Source organism: Xiphophorus hellerii, chromosome 18 (assembly GCF_003331165.1).
Source record: "Xiphophorus hellerii strain 12219 chromosome 18, Xiphophorus_hellerii-4.1, whole genome shotgun sequence".
Taxonomy (NCBI): domain Eukaryota; kingdom Metazoa; phylum Chordata; class Actinopteri; order Cyprinodontiformes; family Poeciliidae; genus Xiphophorus; species Xiphophorus hellerii.
The window spans coordinates 15,385,584-15,406,680 of record NC_045689.1 but is presented as its reverse complement, the minus strand read 5'-3'; the positions used below and the strand labels follow the sequence as shown (position 1 = coordinate 15,406,680).

Here is a 21,097-nt window from a genome sequence, read left to right as displayed (position 1 = left end):
AAAAGTGATTCTACCCTCTTGCCAGTCAGCACTGGATCTTAGAAATTTCCAGTTTATTAATGCAGAGACAGAGATTGCAGCAGAAGCAAAAAAAAAAAAAAGGTGCTAAGCAAGCCCTGGAATCAGTTTGATCACAATAACATAGTAACAAATATATTATTCAGCTTAAAATCCTTGAGAAAAACCTAACATAGATATCTGCATGAAGAGCTAAAAGAGGCTATATGCAAAATTTTCTGTCCCCTGTCTGATTAGCTGCTGCCTTCCAATACTCTGTTTCTTTATAAGAAAAAACTCACTTCAACAGTAAGCAAACCATTACTGATAAAAACATCTCAACAGAACTTCACTTTAAAATATATGAATTATCTTTTAAGCTGTAAGCACCTGCAGGTGTAGAATAAAAGAAAGTGAAATGTTCACCTATGTAAGCATTTTACATCTTAATTCTAAACTTTTCCCACAAATAATTGTGTGAAAATAAAGAAGTTAAAACAAAGGGAACATCAAAGAAAAGCAAGAAAAAGATTAAAACAAATACATATACAATTGGCTCTACTGCAGCAAACAGAAGTGAACCATCAAAACATTCCGCCTGTAGTTTTACCCCCAAAGGGAGGCTGATATGAAATTAAATAAATAAAAAGTATTTGAAATATGTTTTTTTGAGCTTCCTTTTGTGTGCCTGGAGAGCTGTGCTCTAGTGCATGGCTTGTCATACTCCACAAAGGAAATCAATCTTCTTTTCAGTGCTCATCCTCTGAGCCCTGTATTGTGGAAGCCATCTGGAATCGGTTGGTAGCGCTTGCTGGCTCTCTGCTATGACTCCGGCACTCAGAGGAGGGTTCTGGGAGGCTATGCTAAGCAGTGCAGGACAGAACAAAGTCACTGAATAGAACAAATTGTGTGGGCAACAGGGTGCAGGGTGGTCAACCACAAAGTCAAGATGCATTTCCCTGCCTTCCCTTTAAAGTAGGCGCAAGGCTCAGTTCTTTTTCATAGAAAGGAAACTACATTAAAAAACTCAATTTAGAATGGAAACAGCTGAAAATTGTGTTTATATATTAAAAACATGCTAGGCTATGGAAATTATGTCCAACACCAAAACTCTCAAAAGTCCTGTTAAAAAGTCGGGTCTTTGTGTCTTAAACAGATGATATATAACTTGTTTTCTGTTATTTAATTTTATATTTATACAGGCTTTTTGAGATCTACAATGTGACTTTAATCATAGTGGAAATGCAAATAGCAACACTAAAGCATGATTGATTGAAAAAACACACACTCCAAAGGGAAATTGTACCAAAAAAACTAAAAACAACAGCAGATATTTATTACGTCAACTTTGTTGAAAAGCCTTTCAGTTCTGTTTCAGCTTTCAGTCTTCATGACTGAATCTGATTAACCTGAAATTACAAACTGTGTGATTCTCTCTAAATTAATAAAAAGATAAAATGCTAATTGGTCAGGAAAGCTGCCAAGAGCCTGACAAGTCCTAAAAAGCTCCATGGAATTCTGTCAGCAATATACCTGAGGGTTAAAATACAGAACCATTTTCCGATGAAGAAGACATTCAGGCTTAGCTAAAATTTCTTTGTCGACATTACAGAATGGCTTCACCCAATCTGCCATATCCCACCATTTTTTACCATTTTGAGTAAAAGATCTCCCTGGCCTGAGAGAAAAAGCTTTGGAACAGCCTCTTCTAAAGTTAAATTGAAATTAAATTGAGCTGTAACTTTGCAAATGCAAGTTTTTTTGGATTGTGTTTGAGAAACTTTAGACGGTTAGTTTCTTAGACTAACCGTCTAAGAAGATTATACCAGTGACACAGTAATGAAATTATGAACTGCTGTGAATACCAGAAACGTTTTTACCCAAAGCCTACAGTTAGCTGTCTGAAAGCTGAAGCTTTATTACTGTGAGCCTATACAAACAACAACAAAACCCAAAGGTCAGTTTCCATAGAAGAAAATTAAAGTTTTAAAAGGATTTAGTAGTCTAGATGTCTTTGAGTCACTTCTTAAAACACATTTTTAATCACTGGCTTTTAATACGGAGTGAGAGATTCATTTGTTGGGTCCACCTATGTTTCTGTTTCTTTCTCATGATGTGTTTGTATTTTCTCTTTTGGGATTACCTGTTATTTTGTGTTTTTTTCTTTACAGCACTTTGACCAATGGCAGTGTTCTTAAATGTGCTATATAAATAAGTTTGATTTGATTTGATTCAGTAAAAGCAAAAGACTTATCTGACAGATAGACTGTGGGGTTGCCACAAGAGTGAATATTTTCACAGTCTGATAGATCTGAAGAACCTTCGCAAAAGTGAAGTGGGGAAATAATGTCAAGATGGGCATCCTGGTAGACCCCCACTAAAGAAGGTTGAAGGCTAAAATAGGTTCAAATGCCTCAGGGATGTTTTCTTTCACACTAATGCAAAGATTTTAGGCCAGTGAAACCTCAATTCATCTATGCCATCTTTCCTTCCAAATCACCCCTCATTCTGAATAGTGTGGATTAAAAAAAAAATAATTCAACTTTTAAACTGATACAAGACATTATATATACTTATCACTTTATAGTTCAACCATCTCAATGTGCCTTTTAAAGGAACATAAAATTGAGGCATCTACACCACTCGGGTGAATATATTAGGTTTTTTGGCATTTCTGAGACTTGCAGGAAAATAATATTACAGCTCCTATGCTCTGTGAATCCCATTTCCATGTGAAGAGCCATGTGATGAAATTCATATTTGTGCGTGAGTCACTTTGAAAGCAGAGAACATTAGTTGTCAGACACGGAGTATGTCAATGTAATGTTCTTTGTGACACAATCGGGATTGTTTCTATCATAACTCTAGACCTGTCTGCAGTCATTAATCTTAGAAACAGGGATAGCTGGCAGCAGCACAAAAAAAAATCAACCTTAGTCCACACCACAAATTGAGATATTTTCTTATTTAATACCAAATAAAGCTCTAAACAATACACATATAACCAGATTACAGGACAATAAGCTTAGATGTAATTAATATTTTCTGACCTTCTGAAGGTAAGAGAAACAAAGAAGCTTATAACAATAAACCACCTTTTTCTCTTATCTGTTTGATTAATGTGGTTTTCAAGCATTATTGGAAATTGTGCAGCATAAACACTCTCTTACTTTACAAACAAGCTTGATAGCAAAAGAAATACCTGCTCAAAAACCACATGCTAACCTCTTGCAACTAAAGATGAAACAATCTATGACAAAAAGATGAGAAGTGGTCAATTTTTCCTTTGTAGACTTTGAAGTCAAATATTATTTTTTTCCTATTCATTAAATTTCTTGAAACTAAAACCACCTGCAATTTTTGTTCTGTAAGGATTTAAACCAGCAGTGTGCACTTTATGCACTTTTTTTCTAGTTTAGCTTTGATACATAAAAGGGAATAAATTCCAGCAGGACATGCAGAACATTGTTTCCTCTGTTAGGTTGTACAGTCTAGTAGAAAAAGCTAAAATGAAAAATAATTTGTTAGCCATTACAGTCATGCAAAACGTAAGCACTAGTTAAGATATGACAGATAAATAAATACATTTTAACAATAATTTGCTTGATCAGACCTAATTAGTGTGTTGCATAAGCACAAATTATTCTCTGATTAAATCAAAACCTGATCTTTGGTATGGATGGCAAAGATGGACAGCAATAGAACCAACTGTTAAAGTCATCCTCAGAATTCTAATCTCATCTCAAACTGCTGCATCAAATTATTTTTTTATTTAACTTTTCCAAGACAGAAATGTGTGGAGACCTTTTCAGTATAGCTTTGAGCTAAAGGCCTTCCTTTAATGTTTTAATTTAATGGGATTTATATGTTTTGATATGTAACTTCTTTCTCTCCTTTGGTGAGCTTCTTCATTATGTACTGCAGCTATAAATTCCTAAGCTACCCTCACTAATGATAAGCAGTGCATCATTTTATGAACTCTGCTTTGGTTAAAAGCAACACACATGGTTGCCAAATGTTAGTTTTAATCATATAGTTTTCATTTAATCACTGGTCCAGTAAATAGATTTTCATGAGGTCACAGAAATGAGGTTTAGGATGGGTCAAAACTGTCATTACATATGACACCATCAGTAAAGCCATCTTTGTGAACCCTTCACCACATCTGCTCACATTAGACCTCTTCATCTGTTGGATATGAGAAGACCATCAGAGCAGATGATTATGTTTTCAAAATGTCCCCCTGCTGCTCTGCGGACCCAAGAAAAGTCATCTTGGTTTAATTGAACCCATTGCTTTTTAATGTTAGGCAATAGAGATAAGAGGGGGGAAGCACATACTTGGGCTCAGCGCAGGCATGCGAGCATCCGTCACCTATTGGCGCTGGATGTCTTCATGTCTGCCTTCGCTCCTGAGGAGGAAGTGAAGGTAGGAAGCACGCTCCTCCACCTACCATTAGCAAACAGCACCTCCGGCAATCAGTTTATTCAAAGCAGCCTGGTGCCGTACCTCAGCCCAATCAATGGCATTTATCTGCTCTTTGAAAAAAGCCAATAATGGGATGAGACAGCGCAGGGAGAGGAAGAAGGCACGGGTGGTCTTAGTCGCCTAAAGTGCCTTGCCTTTTTATGTGCTTTGTTTAAACATAAATAGAATATAACCGATTTAAATGGATGACTAAGCCTTGAGAATAAATGTGAATCCAGTGTTTAGGTTCATGTGACGACAGCATAAACGAATTTGGAACTGCAGTGATATCCAAAGTCTAAGAACAAGCTATGGCTGAGAATCAGACTGTGGCATAAAACATTCAGGAACTTCACATTGTAGATCAGAGTATTGTTTGATCAAGCAAGCGTCTGTAGGACGATATCAAAACGCTGGAAAGAGACGTAAAGTTACTGATAGTCTCATGATCTCACCATCTGTTTGTTTTAGTACATTTGTAAAACAGAGGAAGCAAATGCTTGTGTTTTTGAGGAATATCACTTCATAAAACCAACCTAAAGGCTAAGGCAAACACCCACCTAAAACTGAAGGACCCCTTTTATTCAATATTTATATGTTCCCACTAGCTCAGGTTATAACAGGACATAATATTAGCTACCATAACTATGCAGATGACACACAGCTCTACATTACGATGTCACCAGGTGACTCAGAACCCATCCAATCACTGAACAGATGCTTAGAACAGATAAATGTGTGGATGTGCCAAAACCTTCTCCAGCTGAGCAGAAACAAAACTGAAGTTTTTATTTTTGGACCTAAAGAGGAACGATCTAGAATCAATGCACAGCTTCAGTTATTACAACTAAAAACCTAGTGAACAATGCTCATACACAGCCCCCCACCTTGCTTTTATTCTCCATGAAACCTGTGGGCATTCATCCTTAGAAATCAATTTTTGCAAGTATTACTGTGTTATGACACACACCTCAGTGCTTACCTTGGAGTACATGGCCCCGTTAAGGACCTCTCCATTCCGGATCCAGATAATGTATGCCGCAGGTTTGGCATTGTCAGCGTGGCACGTCAAGTTTAGAGGATTGCCAGCTCTCAGGCTCACTACAGGTCCGCCACTGATGACTGGGTCAGTCCGGGGGTACTATTGACACAAAAAAAAGGAGTTGTAAGCCCTGGAGGTGTTAATTAATACCTTGTTTACTACTGGGGCATACAACCAAATAACACTGCTTTTGTTATTAAACTAGGCTTCATTTAATTTGTTTCTTGTACCGCATACACTCAAACCAATAATGAACAAACTAACTCTTAATTTCTTAGTTTCCATGTACTTCATGATCTTCACAAGACACTACTAGGGCCTCTGTCACATGTACACGTATAATTAGCAGGATTTTTTTTCCATCTCAGGTTGGCCATGGAAGGTGTAAAACTGCAGTCAGAAAGTATATTTGCTAAAAGAAAAGCAATGTATGCAGTGGTTTCCAGCTTAGGAAGTCAAAGTCAGTAGCGTGACTCTTCAAACAACAATCAACTCTCTCGACACTCAGTGCAGAGGCTCCACACACATACAGTACATGTTACGGGTAAATCCATTACACTGATCAGATGCGTGCATGTACTTTCCTCTCCTGTGCAGCTCACAGTGTTTACAAATACAAACGGAGAAGGAGAGCATCACAACCGCATGTGTGCCTCCTATGGCACACATCAAAGTCCTGTTCTTGTTTCACCCATGAGTTGATCTGTTTTCCTTTTTTCCTTTCCTCTTTCGGTCTTTAATTTTTATAAGTGAAACTGCTGTGAATTATTGATTGACCTGAGTTCTCATTACAATGCAAATCTGGGGCAAGATGAAATCAAAGTCTTGCAAGCAGCTGCCATATTCCCCTGCAACAGCGTCATGATTGGAGACGAGGTTGTTATGGGTGAGATATCTGCTGTCAAACAGATCTGAGACGGATGAAAAGAGAGAAAAAATGTAATTCGGGGTGTGTTTGTAAAATTAATGAAAAACAGCATAAAGTAATATTTTATGGCAAGATATATGTATGAACTTTCCCCTGTACAAGAGTACCCCTACAGTATTCTACAACTGCTGCTTCTGAAATTAAAAACAAGGATAAAAAAGTATTACTTCTCCCAATTTTACTTCAGTTTGAAGTAAATAATCAAACAAATTCCAAAGTTCTATCTCAAAGCCAGATAACTGGATTTACTTTAAAGCTCTTTAGTTATTAGATCTTTATTAAATCAGAACACAGACTTTGATATATTTGGCCAACTTTTTCTTAGTAAAAACCCATTATATTTACAAGGATTAGTAGCTAAATTAAAATGGCTAAAATTGGAAAATTGATTGTAGGTCCTGGCATTCACATGGACATGAGTTTTACATGTAAGTAAGTAATGTTTATTTACACTCACCGGCAGCAATAGCAAATAGCAAATTAGCCAATGACATGACAGTAACTCAATCCATGTAGGCCTGGTGAGGTTTATAATGGGCATCAGAATGGGGAAGAAATGGGATTTAGGTGACTTTGAATGTGGCATGGTTCTTGGTGCCAGATGGGCTGGTTGGAGTACTTCTGAAACTGCTGATCTACTGGGATTTTCAAACATAACCATCTCCTGGGTTCACAGAGAGTGATTCAAGAAGAAAAAAAAAAAGGAAAAACTCCAATGAGCAGCAGATCTTTGGAGAAAATTAAATGGACAGAAGACCTATAAAATTGGTTAGGCTTAAAAGAGACATACAGCTGAATATCATTGGCGTACAAGTGAGAGGAAATTAAAAGGTTGTTGCACATCTTTAACAAAGTTGACTCAATAAAGAGCTGTTTAATAAAATCGGACTGCAAAGGGCTACAAATCTGTTGTATAAATAAAAAACTGAACTGAGCTATATTTCCACTGTTTACTTACTACAAAGTAGTAATAATCTAACAGCATTTTGAATGAGACAGGACGTGTGACAGAAGTTTATCTAGTCCTTCAAACAGGGAATTGCAATCGTCTAAGCATGAAAACAAGGATGTGCTGACAATTTTCTCTCAATCAACAAAGGAGACTAAATGCTACAGTTTAGATTTTTTTCTATAAATGAAGAAAAACAAACAAGAAATTGATTTTACATGTGAATCAAGCACTGCTAATCCACATACACTTGCTAGCACTATTGCCTTGAAGCAAGAGGGTGCTGGGTTCAAAACCTAGCAAGGACTGTTTTTGCTCACAATTTGCATGTTGTTCCTACACATGTGTGCAACATGTCAAGAAAGTATGCCTTCCTCCAACAGTCCAAAAACATACATCATGCAAAACATTCAGCACTAATTTTCCATAGGTGTGAATGTAACACGTGTGGGGGTGCCTGTTCTTTTTGTCTTTGTGTTGCCTTATGATGAAATAAAAATATGTTTAGGTAAGGTGCATTCCCTAGCTCACTGACCAGTGGAAATGGGCATCATTTTACTTAGGTTTTGTGTAAAAGCAAGCCACCACCTTGCTGATTCATGGACGTATTTCTAGTAGGGCTTCAATCAGTTCACAGTTAGTAAACAGAAAATGAAAGAAGACATTCTATCCAGTGGGAAAGGTTTAAAAGACATAGATGATTTTCATTGCAAATGAGTTGGGAGGACATTAAAATTATTGTAGCTGTACAAAGCAGTCTTGGAGGGGTTTTGCTTTTGAAATTCAGGTGGAAAAGAATAAAATTTGGTGTTAAGGAATTACTACAGGCTCTTCACGCCTTACTTAAACCTTGCCTAAGTAAGGCGTCAGATCTGAAACTAATATGAACATGATGAATATCCTCAAAGGACCAGTTGTAGCGGAATGTATAGAAAAATAAACTATCCACTAACATTCTGTTAAAATATTACAATTTTCTCTACATTCAATTTGGATTTCTTAAGATTAAATAACATCTAACATCTTTTCACACTAATGTGATTTGGCTCTATACAATAACAAACTGATTTATTTTGAATGATAATATTTAAGTACACAACTCATCTTGAATTCCCATTTATGTGGCATTCTATAGTCTATTACAGGCCAGATTTGTCCCAGGGGTCTGGAGTTTGACACATGTATTAAAAAATAACAAAGAATTATCACATACAAGGAATACAAAGAGTATGATTTCATCCTGTAATTGGTGGGTTGCCAGTTAGATCTAAAACTATTTTATTGCTAAAAAGGATGGATGTTTTTAATTTGATTATCTGTACCACTCTAGTACTTTGCTAAACACAAGCACATCTTTGTTCTAGTGCTGCAGCTGATTAGTAGATGGGGGTGGCTTTTCAGTCTTTGGCTGTTATGACTAATGCATTTTCCTTACATAACATTATTGATTAAAACCATGTGAAATGTTTCCTTGCTCAAATAATCAGAAAACACACCCATCAACCCCGCACATTTACCATGAGTAATGGCTGATTCAGGCCTGCGTGGGAACACCTGAAGTCTGTACTCTGACTAGACCAGACTACTTCGACTCCAGCCAGCTGGCCAAGCAAATCTGCTATTTCAAAGACATTTCAGAATCACTTGTTCCCGTATATGTGCTCGAGTTTGAAATGCAGCGTTGGTTCTGGCATGGCTCCCTTTCATCTTCTCCTCATTAATATGTAGAGGGTGGGAGAGGTGGAGGAATCCCAGGTCAAAACAAGCAGGTCAGACAAGTGAGCATGCTGATTTTTGAAAGGAGGAAAGCATCTCTGTGAGAATGTGGCCACCTTCTGTTCTTTCATCGTCAATTGGAAAGAGGGTCATGAGGAGGATCCTATTAGTTTATTCTCATGCTAACAATCCAGTGCCTGCTTGATATGCAAATGAGACAAGGAGCATGAGAACAGCATTATGAACCAGAAATGCAGACAAAATAAAAGTGAGACTCACTCCATGACAGCTGATTGCAAAGATCCAGAGATATCGGCTTGCTGTCAGCATTCTCCAGCAGACATGACTGAAACATTAATTAAATGTCAAGCATATAAGGCAGCCATAAAGGCTTTCATATGGAGAGGAGAAGATTAGATAGGAGAGCCTGACAGTATGTGACTGATAGGACTCTCCTTTGAATAGCGCACATTCAGGAGGGGTGATTTTCCTGCTATTGCTCAAAGTGCTCAAAGCTCCAAGGAGAGGTGAGATCACAAGTTTTTTATTCTTTCTTTCCAAGGAGAAAAAAAAAGATCTCCCAGGCATGTTAACACATATCGGTGTCTGTATAAAGGTGCTAGCTTCTGAAAGCAACACCACTAATGAACTTGGTTATGTCTTCATTACATAGTTAAGTCTATATGCCTCCTTTAGTCTCAGTTAAAATGTGTCTTACCTTTTCTTTTCTGGAGCAGCGATGTGAAGCACACAAGAACGTCGCAAAATTTCTGCTTCACTACTTCTCCACAGGTGTAGTGGAGTTACATGAAAGTCAAAGGCAGAAATATCTGTGCTGTGGAACACATTCAGGTCATGTCACTGTGGAAGTGGTGGTATCCTTGCCAGCAAAACACTTTGAGGGGAGGTACTTGACTTGGCTGCCTTAATATCTTACTCTCTTTCACTGTATTTCAGGTTCTATGGGAATAGTAACAGTGGTGTCAAAATTCTATGCCTTGTCAAGGTGTTTATACCTCTTAAACACCTTAGAGCCCCTCCTTGCTATATAACAGCTGCAAGTATTTTGCGGTACTGCAAGCTTTGTACATCTAGAGACTGTATAGTTTTGCCCATTGTTTTTTGCAAAGATGCTGGAGCTCAGTCAAACCGGATGAGAAACATCAGTGAACATTGTTAGAAAAATTATCTAAGTTCATTTACTTGTGAGTTTATTTGAAAGGTTATGTTTTCATATTATTATTTTGTGTGTTGTTTACTTGACTCCTTTCCTTCTGTGAAACACTATTAACCATTTTTAGGATGTTTGCCTGGAGGCTAGAGAAGGTTGCATTCCTGTGGTATCAGCTTTCTGTGGGGCTGATTGGTTGCGGTCAGCCTCATGCCCTTGTAAGGGCATGCCCACAGAAGGTTCCAGAACATTCTGTAGTAAAGGTCATTGGCCAAATTCTTTGTGTGACTATGTGAAAAAGCCCAACCTCCTTCCTTGTATTTTCTAATAAAGCCAAATGCAGAGAAAGATCGGGCAGAGTTGATCCCAGACAGTGTTTGACAGAGGCTTTCCGTGTCTCGGGTCCACTCTCCTGTTCTGCAGAAAAGTAAATTGTGTCTCTGGTTGATTCTTTGCAGGTTAGGAATTAAAATAAACCTATCAAACATTATTTGAGAATTGCTGCAGACTATCAGTTGGATTTAAATCTGGTGTCTCACTGGCCTGTTCTAACAGATAAACATTGGTCGTGTTCAAAGTTGGTCCTTGTATGTTTTAGATGTTGCTTTGGTTCAGCACACCTAGATCAAATGGGCATCTGGGGAACCTAAAGTGATGTCAAGAAGAGATAATTCAGTCATTTAAATCAGTTGTGTTGGAACAAGGATGCATTCAACACATACAGGACCCTAACCCTTGAGGATTGAAGATGGACACCTCTGATCTAAATCATTCAATTGTAACTCTGGCTGTGTGCCTAAGGTTGATGTCCTGTTGGAAGGCAAACCTCAACTTCAGTCTGAATCAATAGGTTTTCTTCAAGAATTACCTTCGATCTCCATTCATCTTTACCTTAAGTCTGATCAGTAGTTTTGTCCCTACTGAAGAAATGCATCACCTGCAGCTCAATGCCAGCACCACCATTTTGCATTGTGGGACTTGTGTGTTCAGTGATATGTCCACTATTAGGTTATTGCATACATAATGTTATACATGTAGGGCAAACATTTCTTTCAAATGAATGCTTTGTCTCATACAAAGGTTGTGTCAAGCTGCTTTGTTCTTGCCATAGTTTTAAAAAGAAAATACTTGTGCTGCACAGTTTATAGTTGTTCTGTTAACAGATTTGCCCACCTGGACTATGGCTATCTGCAGCTCCTTCAGTTATCCTCGGCCTATTACTTCTTGAGCCTATTACTCCTCCCTCTTAATTTAGCTTGACTACAGTGTTGATCTTTGATGTGTGTTTCTTGTTCTGGACAATCTGTTTTAAAAACCATGTGTAATAATTCTTCCACTTCACAATTACATGCTACTCTGTGTCGCTCTAATATAAACTCTCAAAACAGTCCATTGTTATTTACACTGAACCTTATGGTTGGGACATTAAAAAGTAGTGAAAGTTCAGTGAGTTTGAATTTCAGAGTATTTCCAGATTCTTCATGGTACCAATTTGTCATGATTTGAGTTTTTCTCTGTGTTTATTTAGAATTTTCTGTGTCTCTGAGTCCCAGTGTTGTCCTGTTTTCCCCTTGATTGTTTCCCAGGTGTGTCTCATTCCCAGGTGTGTCTCGTTCCTTGATTACCCTCAGTGTATTAAACCCCACCTGTGTTCCTTGTTCCTCGTTGGGTCCTTGTCTAGCTGTTGTCTCATTTAGCGTCTTGTCCCTTTCGTCTGTGTGCCCAGTTCGTTGTTTATAGTCCTGCGTGTAACCAGGTTGCTACCGGCGTCGACCCCTGGTTTCCGCTCGGCTGTGCTGTACGGTGTTTCTGGACTTTATTTGGACTGTGTTATTCTGGACATCCTTCATTAAAATAATTTATTTATCACATCCTGGGTCTACAGCGTTCTGCCTCACCACCTCCACACCACTTTGTGACGCAATTATGTAGGTCTTTTTACTCTGATAGCTAAATCCACTCTTGGAAATGCCTTTTCCATTAGGTCAGTACAAAGAGATACTTGCCACCACTTGTCAAAGTCAGAAGAGGTGTGTGAAATAGGGGAATTCTGGTTTTGTTCAGATACCAAGTAAATACAGGGCTAGTTTTGTCGGTATCAGCATACAGGACAAAGATTTTAGGTAAATACAGGTGTTTTTTTATTAAATATCTACAAAAGAAAACACAGTAGCAGTATAGAAATAACAAAATTCCCTAATTACCTACTACACACAATTGTTTATTAGGATAACTGAGTCTGTAATCTTCTTATAACCTAAGTAGGAAAACTATTTTTCCTTCCATAGTTAATATTTAGTCATAGTCATATTTCAAGTTGGAGGTATGCGCAGTATCTTTACATAAGTGCATGTATTTGAGTTCAGTAAGATAGTAAGATATTTTTATCAGCTGCCTGATTAGGTAATAATAAAACTGTGCATATGGGGGAATTAAACTGATTTTATTTGAAAGAAAGTAGATGTTCTGAGTGCAAACATTACAAAGATATGAACTCCTGCTCTCAAATTGAAAATATAAGCTCTTGATATTTGATATTTATTTTAATTTTGCATATGTGCTAGCATGAGAAAATTTTAGTAACTGCTTGGACACATAGAAGAGAAACTATAAACAAATCTAATACAATTTAATATTAGATCCTAGTACAAATAGTAGTGATATGTAGACCAATACAACCAAGCCCTAATTTTTTCTGTGTTTATACCAAAGCATGGAATGATACTCCACAACATATAAAGTCTATTTCAACACTGATACTTTTTAAGAAGACACACGGGCTCCAACTAGGGGTCATCTTCTTCTGCATTCACTGTTAGGTGCCTACTGTGCACTGCTGTTTAGTGTATATCAATGTGATGTTGGATATTTGTGTATTTTTGTGTTTTGCAATACAAGAACCTAGGTGTAAAACTGGCAATTATGGTAAGCCAGACAGCAATTTCTTTTAATAAATATCTACAAAATATTCTTAAAAAATAATAAAACACATAAATTATTAGAAATACACTTGTGATCAACTAAAGAATAGGCAAACTGGGAAACTTTTGTGTTTTTAGTTTCCTTGGAAGATGAAGGGATTGGTAAGGCAGGGAAATGGAGAAGATTTGATCAATAAGTCAGCATGCAATAAACATGCAAATGACTGAAAAAAGAAAATAATGATAAAAAAAATATATTTCTCTTCATCTGAGATCTTTCACAGATCCCTTCCTGTGACTGCCAGGTCTGACTGTTAGACAGAGGCCAAGCCTTGAACTTGAATCAGCCATCATCATTACTGGGCTGTTTGCAAACTTGGCAGTCCCTAATGGTTCTAAATTAGCTCTTTACTGCAGCCATTCGATGGACTTGGCATAAGTAGTGTGGTCAGTGGTACAGATTGATCGCTCCTCTTTAATTACAGGGCTGACTCACTGCTAACCCTGCTTCACTGACTTCTCTTTTTTTTCTTTTTCGGAAGTATAATAATGAAAACCCTTTCAATACTTTCACAAATTTTATTCTCCATGAAACCTGTGGGCATTCATCCTTAGAAATCAGGTTTTGCAAGTATTACTGTGATTACAGGTTTTATACAAATCAAAGATTACAGACTGCAGAGCTGCCACAAAGGATGTGCCTGTCGGTAATAATCAAAGATGTAAGGTTTGTGTCTTAGCTAAAGAAAAACAGCTCCCAGATACAGTGAGTTCATTACTTTAATCATTTGAAAGATCTTAATAGGGTCACATATTTTGAGTTGTCTTTAGATTCAGTGGCTTCTCTGGATCACAGATGTCATGGTGAGTTACACGCTTCAAATAGTCATTTTTTTCTGTCTCTCTCTGAAGAGAAAAATCCAAATTAGTCTGTCACAAGCAGACTTATTACATCACCCCATCCTAGTCTTTTTGTTACATTCCTCTACTTTATCTTCAAAGCTGAAAAAAATGCCTTACTCATTCTTTGTCTTAAAAATTTCTATTATTTTTTATTCTTGACATATTTAACTATAAACTATGAATTGGGCTTCTCACATAAAAAAGAGAAAGTGATGTCAGATGGACTGAGCTTTGTCATCATTTACTTTTAGTGCAAAATCAAAGAGCCCCATAAATGAAACCAAAGCATATTAATGTGTAATTAACTCAGAGAAGCAAGGTGGTAAGTCCAACACCTCAAAGAGGGGCATGGACAAACCCTTGGGGACCATAAAACCACCTTTTGATTTGTGAAACATAAAATGTCCATACCACAAAAACATAAAACCGGCGTGTATGCGAGGAAGCAGATTACCTCCAATACGGGTGGATGAAAAATCTGCTTTGATATTGGCGCTGCTGATGGCAAACCTGCTGGCATCTTCAGGACTGAACTAGTGCTGGAAGAGCTCCACCGAATCAGATGGTTGGAATACTGAGACTATCCCCTGCTTCACAAGAGTGAGAGCGCGGGAGGAGGAAAAACAATTTGGAAGCAAATGAATGAGAGCAGGCTTCTCAAAAGGAAGCTGGAAGGAGAAGGCATTGTATGACAGTTGTAATGCGCTGCTTCGGCAATGAGCTTCCTGACTTGTATATTTTTGAAGAACGCTCGAACAGACTGCCTGTCGTCCCATCGCAACAGCTTGCAAAGTTTCTGATAGATAGATCAAAAAAAAAAAAAGAAAAAGGAAGATGAGAAAAGGAATGCCCAGCACAGGTGGAGACGTGAGACATGTTTGGCTCACTGGCCCAGATCACCATCCCTCTTTGGGAGCTGTCATTGTGCATCTGTTTGACAACTACTGTATTCTCAGCTACATGCGTGCAAATGAATACACACACACCCCTACACAAGCCACACATGCAAGCACATAGAGACAAATAGAATGAGTAAATGAATGAATATAAAGCAAAGACCAAAATTGGATAGTTCATTTGCCCTTATAAAAGAGTTGCAGATGATAATAAGCAGCTATGGCAGAAAGTTGTGAGCATGGCGTGAGTATTTAGTAAAGGTGTGAACTTAAAGTTACTTAAGACGTACACTGTTTATCTGCCATTTATAAAGTATTTTCAGCCCAGAGGTTTGTAGAGCATAAACCACACATTGCAGGAAGAGAGTACCTACAAAGTACTCTGAATCATTTAGAGCATTTAGACAACCCAGTGATTTCACTAGACTCACTGCATGCTTTGTTGGCAGTGAGCCCAAAAGCAATTGTTGGGTTCAATTGTTTTTAGCACAGATAGGGGTTTAAGCGACTTTTTATTATTAACCTTTATTTCACCAAGAAACTCCCATTGAGATTAAAAATCTATTTTGCAAGACAATCCTGGCAAAGACTTTGAATGTGGCATAGTTATTGTTGGCAGATCGACTGGTCTGAAAATGTCTATGAAAAAAAAACAAACAAAAAAACATGTTAATCCATTGAGATTTACAGAGACTGGGTCCAAAAAAGAAAAAAATAGCTAGCTGCAGTTGGTTAGCTTAACACACCTTGTTGATCTCAGAGCTCAGAGTAGAATGGGCAGACTGGTTCTCGATAATATAAAAACAACAGTAGTATAAATACCAATTTGCTACAACTAAAGAATATCATCTCTGAATATACACCTTTTCAAACCTTGTTGTAACTAAGACTAGAGTTTCAAAAAGTTCAGCAAAATTGAACAATAACAGAGACTAATTTGATAGTTTCAGGTGATGGGGTGAGAATTTGGCAAAAACACAAACGTTAAACTCATACTGTTGTGTATCAATGTTTTATGTTGTTGTTGGTATAAGGGAAGAGGGCAGTGGGCATTTACTTGACACACTTTGGATCCCTTACAACCAACTGAGCACCCTTTAAATATCATTGGACCATATTCAGTTCATGTGGTCAGCATGAACTGAATATTCATGCTGACCACATCTCTTTATGACCACAGAGATACCATCAAACATTAGGTTCCTGTTAATGGGATAATGCATCATGTAACAAAGCTTAAATCCTCTTGAATATTAAATAACTTCACTGTTCTTAAATGGCCTCCACACTCACCAGATCTCAATCTAATCAAGCACCTTTGGGATGTGTGGGAATAGAGCAATTCACATCTTGGATGTGCTGCCGACAAATATGAAGCAACTGTGAAATGAGATAATTTCAATGAGGACCAAAATATATAATTAATGTTTGCAACATTTTGTAGGATTTACATGATGTAGACAATATTTAAATGGAGGGGAAGTTGGTGGGGGGTGGGGGGCATTTTTTAAATATTTCATGAATATTTATGAACCAGTAATAACAACATGAAGGTGATAAATAGGTAAACACATAAGTGGCATGTTAATTGGAAAGATAACATTCAGCCTAGAATTTAAGAGTATGTGTTTTCCATCTATCCTAAGAATTTAACACAGCAATATAATGTCTTCTATACTTTAACTGACATAATCCAGAGGGCTACTAATGACTGGTTTATTTTTCTATAAGAAGATGACAAAAATTTACATGAGAATAGTTTGATGGATGGGTGATCTTTTGCTTGTTTTGGGATCTCTAACATATCACGAAGTGTTTTACAGAAGGGAGGAGCAAATCTGGTGAAATGATGTGAGGATGACAACCTCCATGGTTGATAGTGGATATGAAGAAGGAGAGGAGACCTCATCATCCACTAGTCATTTGAGAGCTTCAAATACCTTGGGATGCAAACCAGCAGCTGTATTTTCTGAGGAAGCTCAGGAAGTTTGCCATGTTGACTGAGATCCTCAGGAATTTCCACAGATGCAATGTTAAGAGGATCTACACCAGCTGTATCACTGTGTGGTACGGCAGTGCCACTGTCATGGATCACAAACACTTGCACAGAGTGAGAAACAAATTTGAGAGGTTCATCAGGACTCCACTACCGACTCTGCAGTACATTTACAATTGCAGAGTGTACATGAGAGTTGCCTCCATTGTCAAAGACCCCTATGGCCCCAAATATGGACTTTTCACACATCTTATAAAATAACTAAATGAAGGAATACTAGCTTCAAGAATGTTTTCTTTCCCTCTGCCATCAGACTCTATAACAGCTAATAAAGTGGGAAGTAATATGGAATGCCTACATTCACACTGCTAACAATTTGCTTATATTTTATTTGCATAATTTAGAGAGAAAGCGAGCAACAGAGAAAGAGAGAGAAAAAGAGAGAGAGATTGATTCTCTTGTTTATCTGTACCTGTACCAGCTTACAATTACTTCATATGAAAAATACAACACTGAAGTTTTCATCTGATTTAGATTTTTTTTAAACTAGCAGTTGAATTAGTTAAACAATTTTTTATTCAGCTCTACAACTGAAGGATATAAACACACTGAAAGAACTTGCTAATGGTATTTAGCAAACGTGTACCTGAATGAAAGTGTTAGAAAGGCCAGAAATGGTCCTTAGACAATTAGTAGAATGTAATGAAGTTACTCTGAAGAGAAAATGTAAAACCGATTAGATGTTTTTAAGCACTTTGGATCAGATGAAAGACAATACAAACGCACTGCTGTTCATCAAATTTGATGGACAGTGAGACATTAATGTAAGTGGATCTGAATTACTCATACAAGATCCTTCCCCCGTGCCTTTCTACATATTTTAGAATTCTTACCTTAAAAGTTTCTCATTCTCCCCAACCTAGTGTTTCTTATCATTTGGGGAATCAAGGCTTTGAATAGTCAGGTCATAACTCCCTTTCTTCCCCAATTAGTGAAACATTTTAATGAATGCAGAGGGTCATTGGTAGTAAAACGCTTGATATTTATAAATAGTACCAGATGAAATGAACTACGGATGAAAATAAAATTTGGAGATGCCAGATCTGATAAACACTTGCTTCAACGCAGCTTAGCCATGCGTAGCTGCAGTCAACGCTCAGCACAGATTGCGAGGGTGCTGACACTGCTGCTCACCACGTTGTTGCTATAGTTTTCATTCTTGCGTGTGTGTATGTGTTTAAAAGTGAGGAGGCAGGAGCTTCGCGTTTCAGATTCCAAATTATATTTTTAAAAATAGTAGCTTCTTATTTTTGGTTCTTGCCAATTATTCGCCCGATTGCTTTTAAAAAGTTTTGTAAGAGCAAGAAGAGAGTTTTCCAATAGCTGTTGCATTTACAGCCAAGGCAACAACATTTAGAGAGCAAATTCAAAATCAGTTCAACACCTGTACACAGTCGGAGCTGTTGTTGTGCAGAGCACAGATGCATTCACATCATATATTTTCCTTCAGCAGAAATGTAGAAAGATAGACAGGAAAAAAAATCCTGCTTGCAATCTGTCAGCCATAATCACGCACCTGTTCTCAGATCCTGATATCATAGATGTAGTTATCTTCCTGTCTCGAGTTGCAGAGAACACAACAGAAAAAAAAAGTGAAATATGAATGTTACAGTCAGACTTTCTTCTAGAATGACTGCAGCTTCGGACACCTTATCTCCACTTACATGTGTTTATAATTCTGAGATGGTGAGTCTTAGCTCAACTCTAGTGAAAGAGGATTTGGTTACAAAACTTAATGAGACTTAGAAAGTTTTTAAAGGCACTATAGTAAAGGAGATATGGCTGTTTTAGATTCACTTCTCTCTCCAATTGAGTTACTTGTTCATTGGAGATTTTCTTTTGCTTTTACAGTAAACTTGGGAGCTTACTGTACAGCTGTGTACTTGGATAATTCATATAGCTTTCCAAGTACACAGGTAGTTTGAGGCATCAGTTTTACAGCATAATGGATGACCTTACCACATTTTGCTTTTTTATTATAAAAATTATAATCAAAACATAATTTTCTATTCATCAACCTTAAATTAATAATTTAGAATTTTTAAAGTCAGGTGCTGAAAATTACAGGTAGGATGAAAAGGTCCGAGACCAAGCAGGACATTACCATTTTATACCAACACCATTCTCAAGTGGTTTGCTTTATTTAGTCTCACCTATACTGTACACTACAATATATGCTAAGTCAATTCAGCCAAGATCTCATTTCTTGCTACCCAGATAATCTCGCTCATGTTCATTAGAGGGATTTCTGGACCAAGTACAAGCTATATTCAGGCGAGAGGCTAATTCATCCAGGACAGGTTGCCAGCCCACCACCAGGCCAACACACGTGTCACCCATGCACACCCACACACTCTCACTTCCTAGATGAAATTATGATCACCAGTTAAATTAGCATGCATGTTTTTGGACTGTGGGATGAAACCAGAGAATCTGGAGAGAGTCCATGCATGCACATGTAGCCATGTAAACTTAACTAAAAATACTGCAAATTTCAAAAACATTGAAAGTGTCAGTAAGTCCATTTTTTCCTGGTGAAAAACAGTAGAGAGACCATATCTTTCCTACTTCAGCTTGCCTTCGTTGGCTTCCTATTAAAACCAGAATAGAATTCAGAATTCTCCATCTCACATATAAAGTCCTTAATAATCAAGCTCTGTCATATATCAAAGATCTGATTATTCCATATGTTCCTAACAAAGCACTTCACACTCATACTGCAGGTTTTCTATTGGTGATTCCTTGAATTTCTAAAAGTAGTAGAATGGGAGGAAGGTCTTTTAGTTATCAGGTTCCTCTCCTAATGAATTCGCTCGCAGTTTCAGTCCCAGACACCCTGTGTATTTTAAGACTAGACTTCACATTTTCTTTTTTGATAAAGGTTATAGTTAAAAATAGAATCTTTTTTTTTTTGATTAGAGGATTACAAGAATTATTGGGGCGTGTTAATCATATGTGTTTCACGTGTTTCTCGACATATATCAAGAGTCAACTGCCTAGCTGTTGGATGAGAGAGGGAGTCACCCTGGAGATAGAGAAGTAGAAGAAGGTAGAGCCCAATCCAGTGGGGAGCAATGCAGTCTGGAAAACCGGTTCTCCGTGGCTCTACCTTTCTTTTGTCTAATTCGAACAGAAGTAATTGGTGAGAAAGGTGACTACAAGTTAACAAGACTGTTCAGTAGGTTTAGGTATTCTTTAAGTACCTGTGTAGTTATACGGCAATAGGATTAGGCTGCTGGAAAACAAACTGACCATTTTTCCTCACTCTACAGTCTTTGTCTTCTACAACTCTCCAATTTGCATTATTTGTTATTATTTTAACTGTTAACGTTATTTTTTCTCTCAGTTTTTTCACTCTCCATGGAAGGTAAATCTTGTCCTGCATTCTGCTTAATTTTGATACCTTCCTAGGATGGGGGGATCGGCTGAAATAATGGTGACAGCAACTAAAAGCCCCTCTCCTGCAGTTAACGTTTTTTATTCATTGCCAAAGAAAGTATACCTACATCAATTCTTCTGTTTCTTCTGGTGCATTCTGCTCTGTCTTTTCAAATCCCTTGTTGGTCATGGCATATGGCTATTTGTATTGAGACAGGTTCTGCTGAAAGGTTTCATCCTGTTGAAGGGGAGGTTTTTCTCCCTTGCATGAGGTTTTTTCCTTGTGTATGATTCGCTAGATTAGGGTTTCCTTACTGTCGCTACATGCTTGTCCAGGAAGAGTGAATGCTGCAAGTCAATGACTCAATGCAATCTGCTGGATTTCTACACATAGAAAACTTATTCAAAACTTAAGTTCAATAATAAATTGCAATTTATGAATAATTTGACCACTAGAATCAATTGTAATATGTGTATGATTAGACTGACTTTTTTTTTGCAAATTACCTTGAGATGACATGTTGTGAATTGTCACTATATAGAGAAAAAGAATGGATTTTTTTCTATTCTTTGTGAATTGTTCACATTAAGTACAAATTTACCCTAAGATAAAGTTCTTTTTTTGCAGGTTTTTAAGAAGTACTTTGATCATTCTATAGATATATTGTGTAAA

At 37.4% G+C, this 21,097-nt stretch overlaps 1 protein-coding gene across 1 annotated transcript in view; it reads right to left on the bottom strand.

Moving 5' to 3' along the window:
• The window catches only part of kirrel3b (kirre like nephrin family adhesion molecule 3b), a 188,264-nt gene that overhangs the window by 43,137 nt on the left and 124,030 nt on the right, over window positions 1-21,097 (bottom strand). Inside the window, 2 exon segments of the mRNA XM_032545453.1 lie at window positions 5,447-5,593; window positions 5,595-5,605. Of these exon segments, the coding sequence (XP_032401344.1) occupies window positions 5,447-5,593; window positions 5,595-5,605 (158 nt within the window).